General features: G+C 40.6%; 2 protein-coding genes across 4 annotated transcripts in view; both read left to right on the top strand.

Moving 5' to 3' along the window:
- The first annotated feature begins 4,787 nt into the window (after positions 1–4,787).
- The window catches only part of efhd1 (EF-hand domain family, member D1), a 77,727-nt gene continuing 67,060 nt past the window's right edge, over positions 4,788–15,454 (top strand). Inside the window, exon 1 of the mRNA XM_050056450.1 lies at positions 4,788–5,175. Coding sequence (XP_049912407.1) covers positions 4,892–5,175 — 284 coding nt within the window. The 5' untranslated portion in view covers positions 4,788–4,891. The remainder of the gene's footprint in view (positions 5,176–15,454) is intronic.
- On the top strand, positions 5,182–12,502 carry LOC126397583 (uncharacterized). 3 transcript variants are annotated; one of them, XR_007570675.1, is made up of 5 exons: positions 5,182–6,235; positions 7,095–7,363; positions 7,482–7,750; positions 7,973–8,160; positions 11,977–12,502. XR_007570675.1 is itself a non-coding variant. In XM_050056486.1 (4 exons), the coding sequence occupies exons 1-3, from the start codon at positions 6,020–6,022 to the stop codon at positions 8,136–8,138; spliced, it is 651 nt and encodes a 216-aa protein (XP_049912443.1). In that variant the 5' UTR covers positions 5,182–6,019; the 3' UTR covers positions 8,139–8,160; positions 11,977–12,502. The 3 variants fall into 3 exon arrangements, 2 of the variants coding, with proteins under 2 accessions (XP_049912443.1, XP_049912435.1); XM_050056486.1 differs by lacking the exon at positions 7,482–7,750; XM_050056478.1 differs by lacking the exons at positions 7,973–8,160; positions 11,977–12,502 and having other exon boundaries at positions 7,482–7,949.

Below are 15,454 nucleotides of genomic sequence, written 5' to 3'. Positions count from 1 at the left end.
TCGTGAACAAGATCCTGAGGCAGAGGATCCACCTGAGGCAGGACCTCCCCCCTGACCTGGAGTGGGCAATCCACCTTTTTCCGGCTGAGGATAGAATAGTAGTAATAGTATTAGTAAAAACTAGTAAAAGATAAACATTTTGATTTTTCTTTTCTTTTCTCCACATTTGACGGCATCCTTAGCATTTGCCTATACTGCCTATGCCACAGGCTGGCACTGGTACCACTGCACCTACCATCTAGTATAGGTAGTCTATTGAAAATTCTTAGACCATGTAACCCCCAATCAGATGGACTGTTCAAACATCATCTGGGCTGCAGCCAGCAGGTCCCTTTTTCCCTACATTTTTTTCAGCATTGCTGGTGGTGGCCTTGCCTTATTTGACATTTGCCAGAATTGCCTGATGGCCAGTCCAAGCCTGGACACACGCACATACAGACTAGGAGAGTATTCAGAAATACTTGCTCCGGGTGCTGAAAAGCACTTTGGCACAAACTGGGCTGTTTGTAAATTCAGAGCTGTAGGAATATAGCTTAAGGCTTGGGTATATAAAACACCACATTCCCAGAGCAGCAGAGTGCCAAGCAGAGTGAATGTGTTGTCACCTGGATGGTTCATTAATTCATGTAGAAATACAATGCTCTGTGTCTTTCAACAACACCGCTCTCATTTTAGTGTGGCGCATCAGATTGGATTTTCAAATGCACCCAAGATCTTTGCTTTACAGTTAGATTCCTCTTTTTTGTCTTCTGCCAATTCTTTTTTCTTTACATTGCACTTTTTAACAGCAATTAAGCCTATACTTAACTCATAAAGAAGATCTTTTGGATAAGATGAATCAAGACAACAATTTACTGTTATTATTGTTTATTTGTTTATTTATCAGGGACAATGCATATTAATGAACAGTGAACTGTAAATATACTGGAATTAGCCAAAAGGCTAGTTTTCATCCACAGTCCCTGGCCAGATCTGAGTTGGCAACCTAAGTAATAAAAAAAGTTTTAACAAGTTTAAAACAATATCATTGCATGCAGTTTAAGATATAAGATAAAAAAATATAGTAACAGGTAAACATAGCAATACAAACATAAAAGCAGAGCAAGCCAAGACTCAAATGATTACAAAGCAGCCTAATTCACAAGAAACAAACATAGACTGCGACAAACAACAGCAAGACAGTAACAATTACAGAGCAGCCTAATTCACAATTCCCGCAAAAGCTACGCACTGAAACCACACAAAAAAATACTTGGGGTACGTCCCAAGTCTCTTAATTTTAAACTGCTAACTCCTAACTCCTTACTTGAACCGGAAGTCGTTCGAGGTCCGCCATCTTTAAGGCCGTCTCATGTCTCTTATTCCTGCCAGTAAGGAGTTAGCGTTAGGAGTTAGGAGGGATCTGTTAGGTGCAATGAGTAAGGTAACACGAGAGGTTCCTAACAGGAAGTATTTTTCAGCTTGAGGCCCTGATGTATAAATACCCGCCCCCTACATCTGGCTCATTTGAACAAGATGGCGGAGAAACAGCGCAAGTGTACCTGTTACATGCATTCTTTGCAATGAAACGCTGTAATTCACATGCCTACGTGACTACAAAGAGTAACGTTAATGATATTTCGTGCAAGACTGTCATGTTGTAAATAAGTTTATTTCATTCACAACCTGTTGCGTTGTTCAGCAGACTGTCAGTGATGTGTGGCTATTAAATGTGCAGCTGTCCAGAACCACACGTGTTGATATAAAAACACACACACACACACACACACACAAACACGTAAACACATTTGCCCATCATTAATTGTCCTGCATGTCATGTGAGTGAAATAATGTTTAATAGCTTGTAGGTAATATTAATTATTAAAATTAATATTAATTAATATCATTACTTTCATTAATGTTGTTGTAAGCTACTGTCATTACCGTCTGTCCTGCGTCTCTCTCTGTCTCTCTCTCTCTGTCTCTGTCTCTCTCTCTGTTTGTCTTTCTGTCTCATTGTGTCATATGGATTACTGTATTTATTATGTTGATCTATTCTGTGCGTCATCTATTGCACGTCTGTCCGTCCTGGAAGAGGGATCCCTCCTCAGTTGCTCTTCCTGAGGTTTCTACCGTTTTTTCCCCGTTAAAGGGTTTTTTGGGGGAGTTTTTCCTGATCAGCTGTGAGGGTCCTAAGGACAGAGGGATGTCGTATGCTGTAAAGCCCTGTGAGGCAAATTGTGATTTGTCATATTGGACTTTATAAATAAAATTGAATTGATTGAGGTAGACTGACAGGTCTGATATGTCTTATTCACTCAGCAGCTGACTTGTTGAATGATGGCGAGTGGATTTAATAATAGTGATAATAATGATGATGATAATAATAATGATAATTATAGCTGCTGCGCAGCAATGGTTGGGGCCGGGCAATTTTAGGCAAAGGCAATTCTGAGCAACACACACTAAAACAAAGCATATCACAACATTGAAGGTATATAATTATGGCTTGCCTTTCAAATTGTGGATGAGTGGCTGAAGTGATCAGACTCATAATATACAAAGGAAAGAAAAAACTCAAGAACAAGAAAGTAAGAATAACACTAACTGCTAGCAATTATGAACAAACTGGCCTGATCTAGCTTAAAGCTAAACATTATCCATGGTGACAAAGATGAAAACATTTTTTAAAATGTAAAAGTAGCTATTGGATAGACTCTGCATATTGACTGATAGCTAAGCCAAATAAACAGGGAAAAGAGACAAGGGATAACAGGGAAAAGTGTTGATAAAGAAACTGCCTGGATCATAATTATTTTAACCTTAGTAGTCTCTAATCCACATAGCATGATGCCTGAACATAGGACTTTCACATTAGAATGTCTTTTCTGCCTTAGCTAAGGCTTGGACTCACAACTTCTGAGACTGAGGTCCATCTTCTATCTCACTGAGCTAATTGGCAAGTGACAGTTCACAGCATCAGGCCAAGCCAAGCACCAGGGTGCCAGACAGTAGCCATCCATGCCATGGAAAAGCAAATTTCAAAGTGAAAGTTCCAAAGCAGTAGCACATATGGTTGATTTGTTATGAATTTTCAACATTTTGAAATTTAGAGGCTTGCTGTAGCGCCACCATCAGGACTATTGTCTTGTGTTTCCAGTTGAGGACATCTGGCATGGGACTGGACCTTTATGAAAAGTTTGGGTAGATTTCTCATATGGAAATGTTGCACAAGCTGAGGCTTGAACTCACAATCTTCAACACCAAGAACCATCCTCTATCTCACTGAGCTAACTGGCAAATTGAAATGTCACATGTAGCTTCACAAATTGACTAAGCCAGTCACCTGACATGTAGCTTCACAAATTGACTAAGCCAGTCACCTGTGTGCAAGACAGCAGCTGTTAGTGTGTAGAGGCAGATTTCAAACGGCTGTCAAAAATTCAGTTATTAAGACAAAAATCTGAAAATACACAAATTGCATCTAGACAGCATGGAGATGTTGGTAATTTATTTATGATTTATTGGCTCCATAAGTGAAAAACTGATGTTTAAAAATGCCATTTTTGACATTTCTGACTCCAATTGTTCGCATGAGAGCGAAATTCAAAATGCTATAAAAAATTCAGTTTTTGAGATAAAATTCTGATATTTTCCAAACATCATCTACCATGACTCCAAAATTTTGTCTTTTTTTAATGAACACTGAAAATGTATTTAGCAAGAATTTGCAAGTATATGTTTACAATACCGTTTACATTTTGATGCACTGTAGGCTCAATTTTCGATAAATCAAAAATCTGTGTGGATCGTTTGTGTAGGACAGTCTGAAGATGCTCTGTAGCAAGTTTGGTGTCAATTGAGCCAAAAATTGTGGGAGGAGATAGGTTTAATAGGTTTTACAGTTTTTGAAAAAAAAAAAAAAAAACAGAGTGATGGACTTCATAATTTGCAATAGGTTTAAATGTACAAAAGTTTCTTCAGTATTGGGGCTACATTTTGGTGAAAGTTGCAAATTTGTAGCACATATGGTTGATTTGTTGTGAATTTTCAAAATTTTGAACTTTAGAGGCTTGCTGTAGCGCCACCATCAGGACTATTGGCCTGTTTTTGCAGCTGAGGCAATCTGGCATGGGACTGGACCTTTGTGCAAAGTTTGGTGATTTTTCGCGCATGGGAAGTAGGATTTCCTTGGAAGAAGAAGAAAGAAGAAGAAGAACAACAACAACAACATGCAGGATAACAATAGGGTCCTGGTAGCTTAGGCTGCCCGGCCCCTAATGATGCTCATCACAGTCACAGTGGCAGGGCTACAGACCGTTCTAATTGCGACAAACTTTGGCAAATGACTCATTAACAATGGTAATACATGCAAAAGTGTGTGATCAAAGTCACAGGTGGGGCCGCCGTCATCAAAATAGGACGTCGCTTTACATGGCGCTTCAGAGTAAGGCCGTCTCATGTCTCTTAATCAGCAATCCTCGCTCCTCACTCCTAACTCCTGACTCCTTGCATGTTTTCCTAAGTGGGAGGGACTAAACAGTTAGATAAGGTGGCTAGATAAGGTGGTTAGCATTAATTTTAAGAGACTTTGGATGCAGCCTTAATCAGCAATCCTCGCTCCTCACTCCTAACTCCTGACTCCTTGCATGTTTTCTTAAGTGGGAGGGACTAAACAGTTAGGTAAGGTGGCTAGGTAAGGTGGTTAGCAGTAATTTTAAGGGACTTGGGACGTACCCTTGGAACCCTCATTGAACAGTACTAGAGATGACCGTCTTATTTTGAAATGGTGCGACCGGAAGCTCTGTCCCCTCTTATTAGCTGGCCACAGGCTCTTAGACAGTAGTAGTTGAAACGGCTGTCGGGCTCCTCTCTCTCTCAAAGCATCAGTGAGCAGCCTGGCATTCTCAGCATGGCGTCTGAAGAGCTGGCTCGGAAGCTGCAGTCGCGTCTAGTCGCTACGTGGGAGGATGAACCGAGGCCGGAGCCCGAACAGAGCCTGGCCCGACCTAACCCGCAGGAAGCCGAGGCAGCCTGCGGCGAGTCGTCCTCCGAGCTGTCGGCCAAACTGATACGCAGGCAGGACATCAACGAGGGCAACGCTGCGCCTCGGTTAACCCGTATCTTCAACCCCTACACCGAGTTCAAGGAGTTCTCCCGCAAGCAGATTAAGGACATGGAGATGATGTTCAAACGGTAAGGTCGAAACAAATAGTCCCTTTGCTTGTGTGGTTCGAGGTGTTTACTTGTAGTCGTTGGAAAATGAGGCTGAATGAGTATGTAGGGCTGGAGGCTCATGATGAGATTAAAACGCTGCTGACGTAAAGCCTCCCGGTGAAAGCACAGGCTGTTGCACTGCGGTCGGATGATTTACACAGAGTCCCTGCTCACTGCTGGCCCTCTTCACTATCAGCTAGCATTTTGTCCTTGCTAGGACATTTTATCCATCTGTTGTTGTGTCGCAGCCACCCATCTCCAATAAAAAAATATAGGGAAAACTTGTTAATTTAGGGGTTAACTTTTACTGACAACCACAACTGAACGAAATAAGCAGGGCAGTGAAAATCTGCTGTGGAGTTGCAGTTAGAAAGGATGATGTAGCCTAATGAGTAAGAACAAAATCTGAATAGGCCTACATGATTCCACTGCAGTGTCCTAAAGCCCAAAGTGACAAGTTCATAGTAGGGCTGCATGATTATAGCCAAAATGATAATTACGATTATTTTGATGAATATGAGATCACAATTATCTATCACAATTATTTGTTGATTTTAGGGACAAAATTACTGATCTGTAACATTTAGCCTAAATATACAGTGCTGCTTTCATGGTCCGTGTATCATCCGATCATTCAATTATTCCATTCAATCTAGCAAATGAAAAACGAAAAAACGAGTCAATATTTAGTTTTTCTGTGTAACCAAAAAATGGAAGATTGGTGTTTGTTTTCCTATTTTCAGCTCAAAACAGAAAATATAATAAACGAAAACAAAATAATAAGTCTAATTTACGTTTTCGGTTGCTGATTTTCCCATTTCCCATGGTGTCTTTCTATTGCTCGCACATGCGCAATAAAGTAGCTAACAACATGTGGACCAACTACATGCTAACAGAGCTAGCTAACATCGCGGGAAACTCAGCACGCACAGGCACAGAGATGAAGATGGACGCATCCTTTGTGCTATTCAAGGCCCCCAGGAGGGTCACCTTCAGAGAGGAAGACATGACGGTGGAAAAGATGGCTAAAATATTTCAGGTAATATAGTCATCAAACATTGCTTAACGTTTACAAACAATAATATGTCTCTTTCCCAAAGATATGTAGCTAGCTAATTCATGCTAGTTTGTTAGCATTAAGTTTTACATTTACAGAATGTGTGACATTGGCTGAACTCTAAAGACAGCTAGTTGTCAGGCACATAGATATTAATCCATAAGTTACTGATCTGTTGGAGTTATGTAAAGTTATGAGATATAAACAGCCTCCCATCCCGCCCCTTAACCCCACTCAACCGAGTTTATTAGGTCCATCAGGATAAACATAATTTGGTCTAATGTGATAGTCCTACTATAATTAATACCTTCATGAAGGTTATTATGTTCAGTTTGTGTTGAAACTGTTTTAGAGAGGTGAACTGGGGAAATGCATGGGAGCACACAGACTTGTGTTTTAGAGAGGTGTTGATATGGCCATTTTTGAAGTTGCAGTTAATGGTGCTGTTGAACTGTATTGTGTTGTACTGACAGGTGTTTCTTGTATTTTGTGCACCCTCTTTATATCAATGAGACTAGGTTCAGTGACAGAAACACCTCTGTGTACAATGTAATACAGTTCATTATCACCACCATCATTATCAAAATGATCATACAGTTAAAGCAATGCTAATCTAAAACTGTTTCGACAAAAAATAGACATCATGACTTCTACATTTTAACCAGTCATGATTTATTGCAGGACTGTTGTGTTGGATCACGTTAGTTTTAGCTAGGTGAACCTAATACTGATTGATGGCTGCTGATTGTAGTGCTGTACCTATGTCTATAAGAGTATTACAGATAGAGTAAATTCCATCACCCACATTTTGCTGATTTAAGAAAACCTGACTGTCCTTTAGGTAACAAGCCAGAGTCTGTACCTTACTGGTGATAACAATGTGGCAGTGTTCCCCAGAGTGGATGGCCACTTCAGTTCACTCAACCTCAGGGACAAGGCCCATTACGAGGTACATGGGGCCAAGGCTGCACCAGATGCAAGTGGTAATGTCGCTGCCTTGGGGCCCCCTCCTACTCCTTCCTCAAACAGCCAGTTTCGCTTCTCCAGGTCGGCTAGCTCAGCAAGTCCCTCACTGCCACCCAGGGCCCAATCCCTGAAATACTTTACAAGGTAAGCTAATTTTCTTTTTAAATTTCCATTCCCCTGTCAACAAAAAGAAATGTTTTATGTGCACTTCTCTATGTTCATCATTATGAATGACCCTAAATGTAATTTTTCTGAATTCCAGGACTGTCAGACTGGGAGAGTTACAGAGTGGAAAGCTTGTGAACAGCAGAATGGTGGTTATAAGATTTACTGAGCAGGAGGCCAGTGTCCCATCTATGATTGCAAAAACAAAATATGCCTTAGGAAGCAACAAACCACTCATCCTGACAGATCCTGGCCTTTTCCTTCTGACATGAGTCATCGTAAAACGCTAAGCATGGCCTCTAATAAAGAGCAAAGCTGGTCTGACACAATATGTTGAGAGCGACTAAATGAATGCCATGTTCCTCAGTGAGTCCAAACACTGCCATGGTTGAGTCTTTCCCGCTGTTATTATTATTATTATTATTATTATTATTATATTGAGTTGATAATTGATTTGAGGAAGAGTTCATCAGCCTTGTCTCCTGTACTTGTACATGGCCAAGCTGTTGAGAGCTTAAAAATATAATAAATGAATAAAATATATGAATAAATTATTTAATATATACATGCAATGTTTCTGTTTCATAGACGCAGAGATGATAATGGCAGACTGGACAGTGTATTTGAGAAAATTGAGGAGGTTGTCCTGACTGCTCAGGGTTTGTCTGAGGTGACTGCTGCCATCCAGGGTCTCTCTGACGTCGTCCATCGAAACAGGAAGACAACAGTGAGCATGGTTACATGCGCACAATAATCAGATAACTGGGAATAATCAGGTAATGGTAATAATCCGATTTGACGCGTTTACGTGCACTTCAATAATCTGATAATCAGAAAAACCTGGTTTACATGATTCAATCCTTCAGTTGGATTTCTCCCCAAGTACATGACATGAAACTCAAACTTCCTGTTACAGTAGGTACTCAACTCAACTCAACTCAACTCAAACTTTATTTATAAAGCACATTTAAAACAACCAAGGTTGACCAAAGTGCTGAACAGGTCAATAGAAATAAACAAGAAAATACAATGAGGTACCTAATAGTACACCACAATAATAACCATAAGATACATAAAATACAATACAATAAAATAAAATACAAGAGTTATAAAATAAGATCAAAATAAGCTAAAATGTTTGGGTGTCCAGCTCAACCTGAGTTAAAAGCCTGAGAGAAGAAGTGGGTTTTAAGAAAAGACTTAAAAACCTCTAGGGTCTGGGCAGACCTAATGTGCAGGGGCAGGCTATTCCAGAGCCTAGGGGCAGCCGCCCCAAAGGCTCTGTCGCCTCTGGTCTTCAGCCTAGTCCTAGGAGTAGCCAGTAATAGCTGACTGGCTGATCTCAAGGCTCTGGAGGGAGCATGAAAGTGCAGGAGTTCGGTTAAATAAGGGGGTGCCAGCCCATTTAGGGCTTTAAAAACAATCAATAAAATCTTAAAATCAATTCTAAAACGCACTGGAAGCCAGTGGAGCGAGGCCAAGATTGGTGTGATGTGATCGTGTTTACGCTTTCCAGTGAGGAGGCGGGCTGCTGCGTTCTGGACAAGCTGTAGACGGTGTAGCAGTGACTGGTCAATACCGACATAAAGCGAGTTACAGTAGTCCAGACGTGAGGTTATAAAAGCATGGATTACCCTCTCTAGATTCTGGGGGGAGAGATAGCCCTTTACTTTAGCTAAAAGCCTGAGTTGATAAAAGCTGGTTTGTATTACTGATCTAACTTGTTTATCGAATTTAAAAGCACTGTCAAAGGTCACACCGAGATTTTTAACAGAGGAACGGATGTTAGGAGTGAAGGGGCCCAGAAAATCAGCAGAGTAATCGGAGGGGTCACATCCAAACATAATGATCTCTGTTTTATCCTCATTGAGATTTAAAAAGTTAGTGTCCATCCAGGATTTGACATCTTTTAAACATTCTAGCAGTGGCTGTACAGAATCCTTGCTAATGGATTTAAGGGGCAGATAGATCTGTACATCATCTGCAAAACAGTGAAAAGGTATGTTGTGTTTCTTAAAAATCAACCCTAATGGCAGCATGTACAGCAAGAAGAGGATGGGGCCCAAAATGGAGCCTTGGGGGACACCGCAGGTGAGAGGAGCCGTAGCTGAGTTGAATTCCCCTAAGTTAACTGAGAAGCTCCGATCAGTGAGGTAGGACTGAAACCATAGAAGGGCAGTACCTGTGATACCCACCCACTGTTCCAGGCGAGACAGGAGGATCCTATGATCTACGGTATCAAAGGCTGCTGACAGGTCAAGCAGCACCAGAACAGCAGAGTTACATGAATCAACAGTTGACAAAAGATCGTTAAAAACCCTCAAAAGTGCTGTTTCAGTGCTGTGATGTGGTTTAAAGCCAGACTGGAACTTTTCATACATGTCATGGGCCACTAGGAATGATTGCAGCTGAGTAAAGACCACTTTCTCCAAAACCTTGGACAAAAATGGTAATTTGGAGATTGGTCTGTAGTTTGACAGGAGAGAGGGGTCCAGGTTTTTCTTTTTTATAAGGGGCTGCACTACAGCATGTTTGAGAGCAGCTGGAACACACCCTGAGCTAAGGCAGGTATTTATGACAGCAAGAACAGTGGACCCCACAGTACCAAAAACATCTTTGAAGAGGCGAGAGGGAATGCTGTCAGAGGGACAGTTAGTCGGCCGCAGATGCTTAACTATATCTGATAGTGAGGAGAGAGATACTGGCTCAAACTGGTCAAAGACAGCAGGTAAAGGAGGCACAGTGGGGTCAGGACCAGGGGCAGTGAGAGTGGAAGCAACTGGCCTAAGGGCAGAAATTTTTTCAATAAAAAATTTAAGAAAGCTCTCACAGAGAGTGGGCGATGGCACGACTGGAGAGTTATCGCACGGGTTTACAAGGGAGTTAAAAATGCTGAACAGAACCTGGGGCTTATGACTGTTATTGGAGACAATATTTGATATATACTCCATTTTGGCAGCTTTAACGACTCGCTGGTAGGCTGATAAACATTCACGTAAAGCTTCTTTGGAGACGTGGAGCTTATCTTTTTTCCACTTCCTCTCAGCACGCCGACATGAACGTCTGAGAGAATGTGTGGAGTCATTTAACCATGGCTCAAAAAATGCTTTAGAGCGCTTAAATCTGAAAGGGGCAACAGAGTCCAGGATATCAGTGCATGTAAAATTAAAAACACTTAAAAGCTCTTCGGCATTAAGACCATGATTGACATCCAGAGTGCTAAACATGTTTACGTCGGCATACATGGCAGAGAATTGTGATGCAGTTTGAGGGTTCAACTTGAGGGTTCAACATGCGCAGGCGGCGTGAGGGAGCACGGGTTACAGTCCGCGAACAGGGGACTGTAACCCCCAGGTACTCATATCCTTGAAAAACCTCTAAAAGTACGCAAGTCATATATTTGCAAAATAAAGCACTTATCATGCTGACAGCTTATATTCTTACAGTACTGTTTGTTTTTATCATTAACAAATACATGTGAGAGCATTCTAATGTGTAGTTTATCAATGTGGAGCCAATTTTACATACTTTGGGAGTAAAAGTACTGCAAAATGCAATATACAAGTGTATTGTATATAAACTTGTCACACAAAGTGCATAACATATAAGTAAGATAAAATAAAAGTGACAATTTAAACACTGAGAATATAAAAATATTTTATGTAAAATCTTTATCTAAAAGGAAACAAAAGATGTCAGATTAATGTAGTGGAGCAGAAAGTACAATATTTCCCTCTAAAATGTAGTGGAGTGGGAGTAGAAAATAGCAAAACCCGAAAGAAACCAGATTAAAGGGTATACATGCCCCGAATAATCTGACTATTGGGGAAAAAGATAGATGTGTTTATCTGATTTCTCATAATCAGATAATGGCTTTTATCTGATAAAGCCTATCGGATTATGCTGTTTACATGACCACTTGAATAATCAGGTAACTCCAGAAATCAGATAATGATCCGTTTATTAGTGTGCATGTAAACGCGCTCACTGGTACTGACCGAACAACAGTCCAGGAATGTGAGGGATGGATTCACTTGTGTGGTTTGCAGAGGTCAGTTTTGTCCTTGAGTTGAATTGATTAAAAACTTGTTATTCAGACATCACACAGCACTGACAAATGCAATGTTGATGTTTTGATGGAATTTATGTTACAGTGGTCATTATAAAAGCTCAAAAGTGTCCAGGCTCTTGGTGTTCCTGTGGCATGGGAAGGTGTGCTTGGAGCATCTGGAGGCAGAGGAAGGACTTGGTTCACTCCCACTGTTGCTCAAAGCGCATCTTGCTTATGCTATTTAATGATTGAAAAACTATATGTAAAGTTCTTGTTTATGTATATTAAAACATCATATAGAACTTTGTGCTAGCTTCAGCTAGCTGTTTATTCTTGTGCTCACGATCAGTCACTCACATGTTCCACTACTTCCTGCAACAACTATTACTCTACCAGTGGCCTACTGATGTTATACTGCCACTTATTGTGACACCTATTTAAGCACTTATCATTACACTATGTAATTCTGTTTTTTTGTCTTCATCTATTGTGTCTTGTACTGCACCTTCAGACCTGTAATATTTATTTCTTACACTGGCAGGATGCATGGAAGATCCCACATTCGCAGCATGCTGTGACAGCCTGGTTGCATGCAGATCCTGCACCACTTTGTGGCTTCAACGTTCTTCTCTCTGCTTGAAGTGCTGAGCGGATAATTTGTGCCAGTATTCACAAGGTTACTGGCCTTTCTGAAGTTATAAATGCCATTAGCAGGGATGCAAACAGCGTGCCGAAAAGCGCAACTCGCTTTTTCGTGGCCATTTGGGTGACTTGTGTGAATCGTTCAGATCCGAAGAGTTATATAAAAATATATAAAATATAAAAAAAATAATATAAAAGTTGATTTCATGTGTTCTTATGGAAGTTTGCACACCGGGGTGGAACTTTCGTGCGGTGAAATAAGTTTCCGCCCAGACTTTGAACCCCCGCGGAATTCGCCAGCGGAACTACACAGCTGGGCCAATGAAATAGTTTGTTTATAATCGCGCAGACATGGGAGAAAGATTGATAAACCTTGTTTCACAGCACCCCGTCCTTTTTGATAACAGACGGGATGATTTTATGAACAATNAGCAGTACAGAGACGCTGTCACAGAAACACCGGAAATGACACAACTCGCTTACCGCAATACGTCAGCACGTCAGTCCAATGAATTAAAGGACAACGTCTGGCAGTCCATTGTCAATTGGTGGCCGCGGTGACAGTGGTAAGTGCTAAAGAAAGTTGATGTTGACGCTTGTTAAACGTTAGCTTGCTAGCTCGCTGCTGCTGATACTCTTGTCCATGTTCACCCACACCCGTTCACGCAGCGCGGACTTGGAACACAACAACGCAAAATTCCGCACCGCGTCCGTACCGCACTTGTGTGTATGGTTTGAGCACGGAAAAGCACTGTGCAAATATTCCGCAAATCCGACTGATGACTGAAATGACTGATTCTGAGCGCGGAGTACGAGTGTCGAGATCATCTGAGGTAAAAACATTCGCTTTTTTCGTTGGTTGGCTCTTGTTTAACACCTAGAAGTTTTTCCTGGTCAATACATTACCATGCTGTTCAAAGTAAAAGAAAGATCCACCAATTACCAGTACATTTTATCTTTTGAAAAGTGCAATGAATGATCCTGCAACATTTCCTGTATCATGATGAAAGTCAAGGTAAATGTCGCCCCCTTGTGGCACTTCAATTTTCCGATTTTCCCCTGCCAATATTGGAGGCAGGCCTGTAGGCCTATTTGCTAATTTAATCCAGAGGAAATATTGGCTGGTATGACCTCATTAGGCAGACTGGGGATGTTTTTTTCAGTACTGAGGAGAGGACATTGTACATTTGAGGACACAATTTACAATTTAACCTCTGTCTCTTATTGAGTAGGCCCCTTAGATGTCTTAGAATAGAAGTTTTTCTTGTCAGCACTGCTTCCTTAGTATCTGTAGGTCTGATGCTGAAATTGACTATAAATGCACCCTTTAAAGCTGATATTTCAAAAAATTTCTTCCTGGGGGAGCATGCCCCCGGACCCCCCTAGGGGGTTTGTATCTTTCTGTCTTTTTTCACCATTTGCTGTTTGCATCCCTGCATTAGCCAACTGGCATTCGAAGAATAAATGCTTTGTTCTTGCCACCAAACCCTACTTTTAAAAGGTAGTGATGTTGTTGAATGTGTTAAATGTTTTTGGTAATGAGGAGTGATATGTGTGTTTTATGTTATAATATTGTTCTCACCTCACAAGGGGTTTATAAAAAAGTAGAAAATGTGGCAAGATGTTTTATGTTGTATGATTCTTCTCACCTCACAGGGGTTTTATAAATGCTAGAAAATGTTGATGTTTTTGTGAATTTTCTATGGAACACCACACTGTGTTGTGTGTGTGTGTGTGTGTATTTGCTGTTGATATTTTCATGTTGAGGATCCCAAAGCTGGACTCACTGTCTGTGTCTGTTCCATTGTTCTCTCTGTATACAAGCAGTCCTAGTTTTCCAGCAAAATAAATAGTTTGTCCATTTTTGTCACATGGGCATGATGACGGTAATCAAAATGGAATGGCATTGATTTAAAAAAAAAAAAAAAAAAAAAAAAAAAAAATCAGACAGTTGACGTTTTTTATTAATGTTTGACTCAACATTAGCTCTACCCTGTACTTTTACAGTAGTGACTACATAATGGCCATAGTTCCAGTGTGTCTACTTAAACAGAACTTAAAGATCTCCTCTGGACTTGTATCAAGACATATGGACTTTGAGAGCTAACAAACATGAAATTAGGAACATCTCTTTGTTACATCAATGAGGTAGATCAAGGCATCTTTGAATGGAGTATAGTTGTAATTGACAGCATTATCAAAAACAACTGAAAGGTCCGGGTGATCCTGTTCAAAGAGCTGCTCAGCTCTCACTTTGTCTGCCTCCGACTGAAAGGGGTCACTTCCGAATGAAGATATTCTGGTGAGGGATGATCCCATGTCCCTCTCGTACATGACAGCTGCTACTGTGGCATCTTGCAGAAGATCTGTTGTGATCTTTCTCAGCGTTCCTGTCCCTGCCAGGTGATTTGGTATCCCTTTGCCTTTAAGAACACAAAAACGTGTTTGTTGTGATGTTCAAAACCCTTCTAGAGCCTGTTACAGCGAATAACTTGTATGGGATATGTAACATACCTGGGATCCTGTTAGCATAAATCTGTTTATGCCAATCTTGCACATCTGGCAGGTCAGATTGGATGTGCAGAACCTCGTCAGGCTCTCCTCCATGCCTATTGCTTCCTGATCTTGTAGCTGTACCAGGGCCTCCTTAAGTGGGTAAATCACTTGATTATTGATTTCTGGCCACATTCTTTCCACTGTGTGATTATTAAAAAAAAAAAAGAAAAAAGAAAAAAAAAAGAGGTGGATGTTAAAGCAGCTGTGTGGAACTTTTTACCATTTATGAAACTGTTCCTAGTTCATATCACCTCCCCTTGAAGATCCGCATATTTATTTGAACCCAACAGCGACAAAAAAGCCTTTCTCTGTATGGCTATTTAGCGTAGCCTGGCTTGGGTCGGACACAGCAGAAGTCAGCAAACCAGAATACGGCACCCGGAGGCGGAAGTAAGTCTGCACGCCCGCAGCAGCCCGCAGCCATTAAACCACAGAAGAAGAAGGAGCCGTGTTTACGAGTACACTGTAAAACCCAATAAGTTCAGAGTACTCAAAACTTTTGTGGAAACTGATTACCTCAAAATATTTAAGTTAACTAACCAAATATTTTAAGTAAATATTTACTTAAAACAGATAGATTATCAAAACTTAAACATTTTAAATTTTACTTTCATTTAATTTAAGTGCACTGTACTTAAAAATATTGTTTTAACATATGTAGTTTTTAAGTTCCCCCAACTTTATTACTTAGATTCAGTAGTACTTAATTAAATAAAAAAGTCTAACTCAAAAAACATACTTGTGCATAACTCATAAGCTCATGAAAATTTTATTGATTTAAGTTCCGAATACTCAATTTTTAATTAAACACACACACACAA

Source organism: Epinephelus moara, chromosome 2 (assembly GCF_006386435.1).
Source record: "Epinephelus moara isolate mb chromosome 2, YSFRI_EMoa_1.0, whole genome shotgun sequence".
NCBI lineage: Eukaryota > Metazoa > Chordata > Actinopteri > Perciformes > Serranidae > Epinephelus > Epinephelus moara.
The sequence above is the reverse complement of the archived record's forward strand: the minus strand, read 5'-3'. Positions and strand labels throughout refer to the sequence as shown.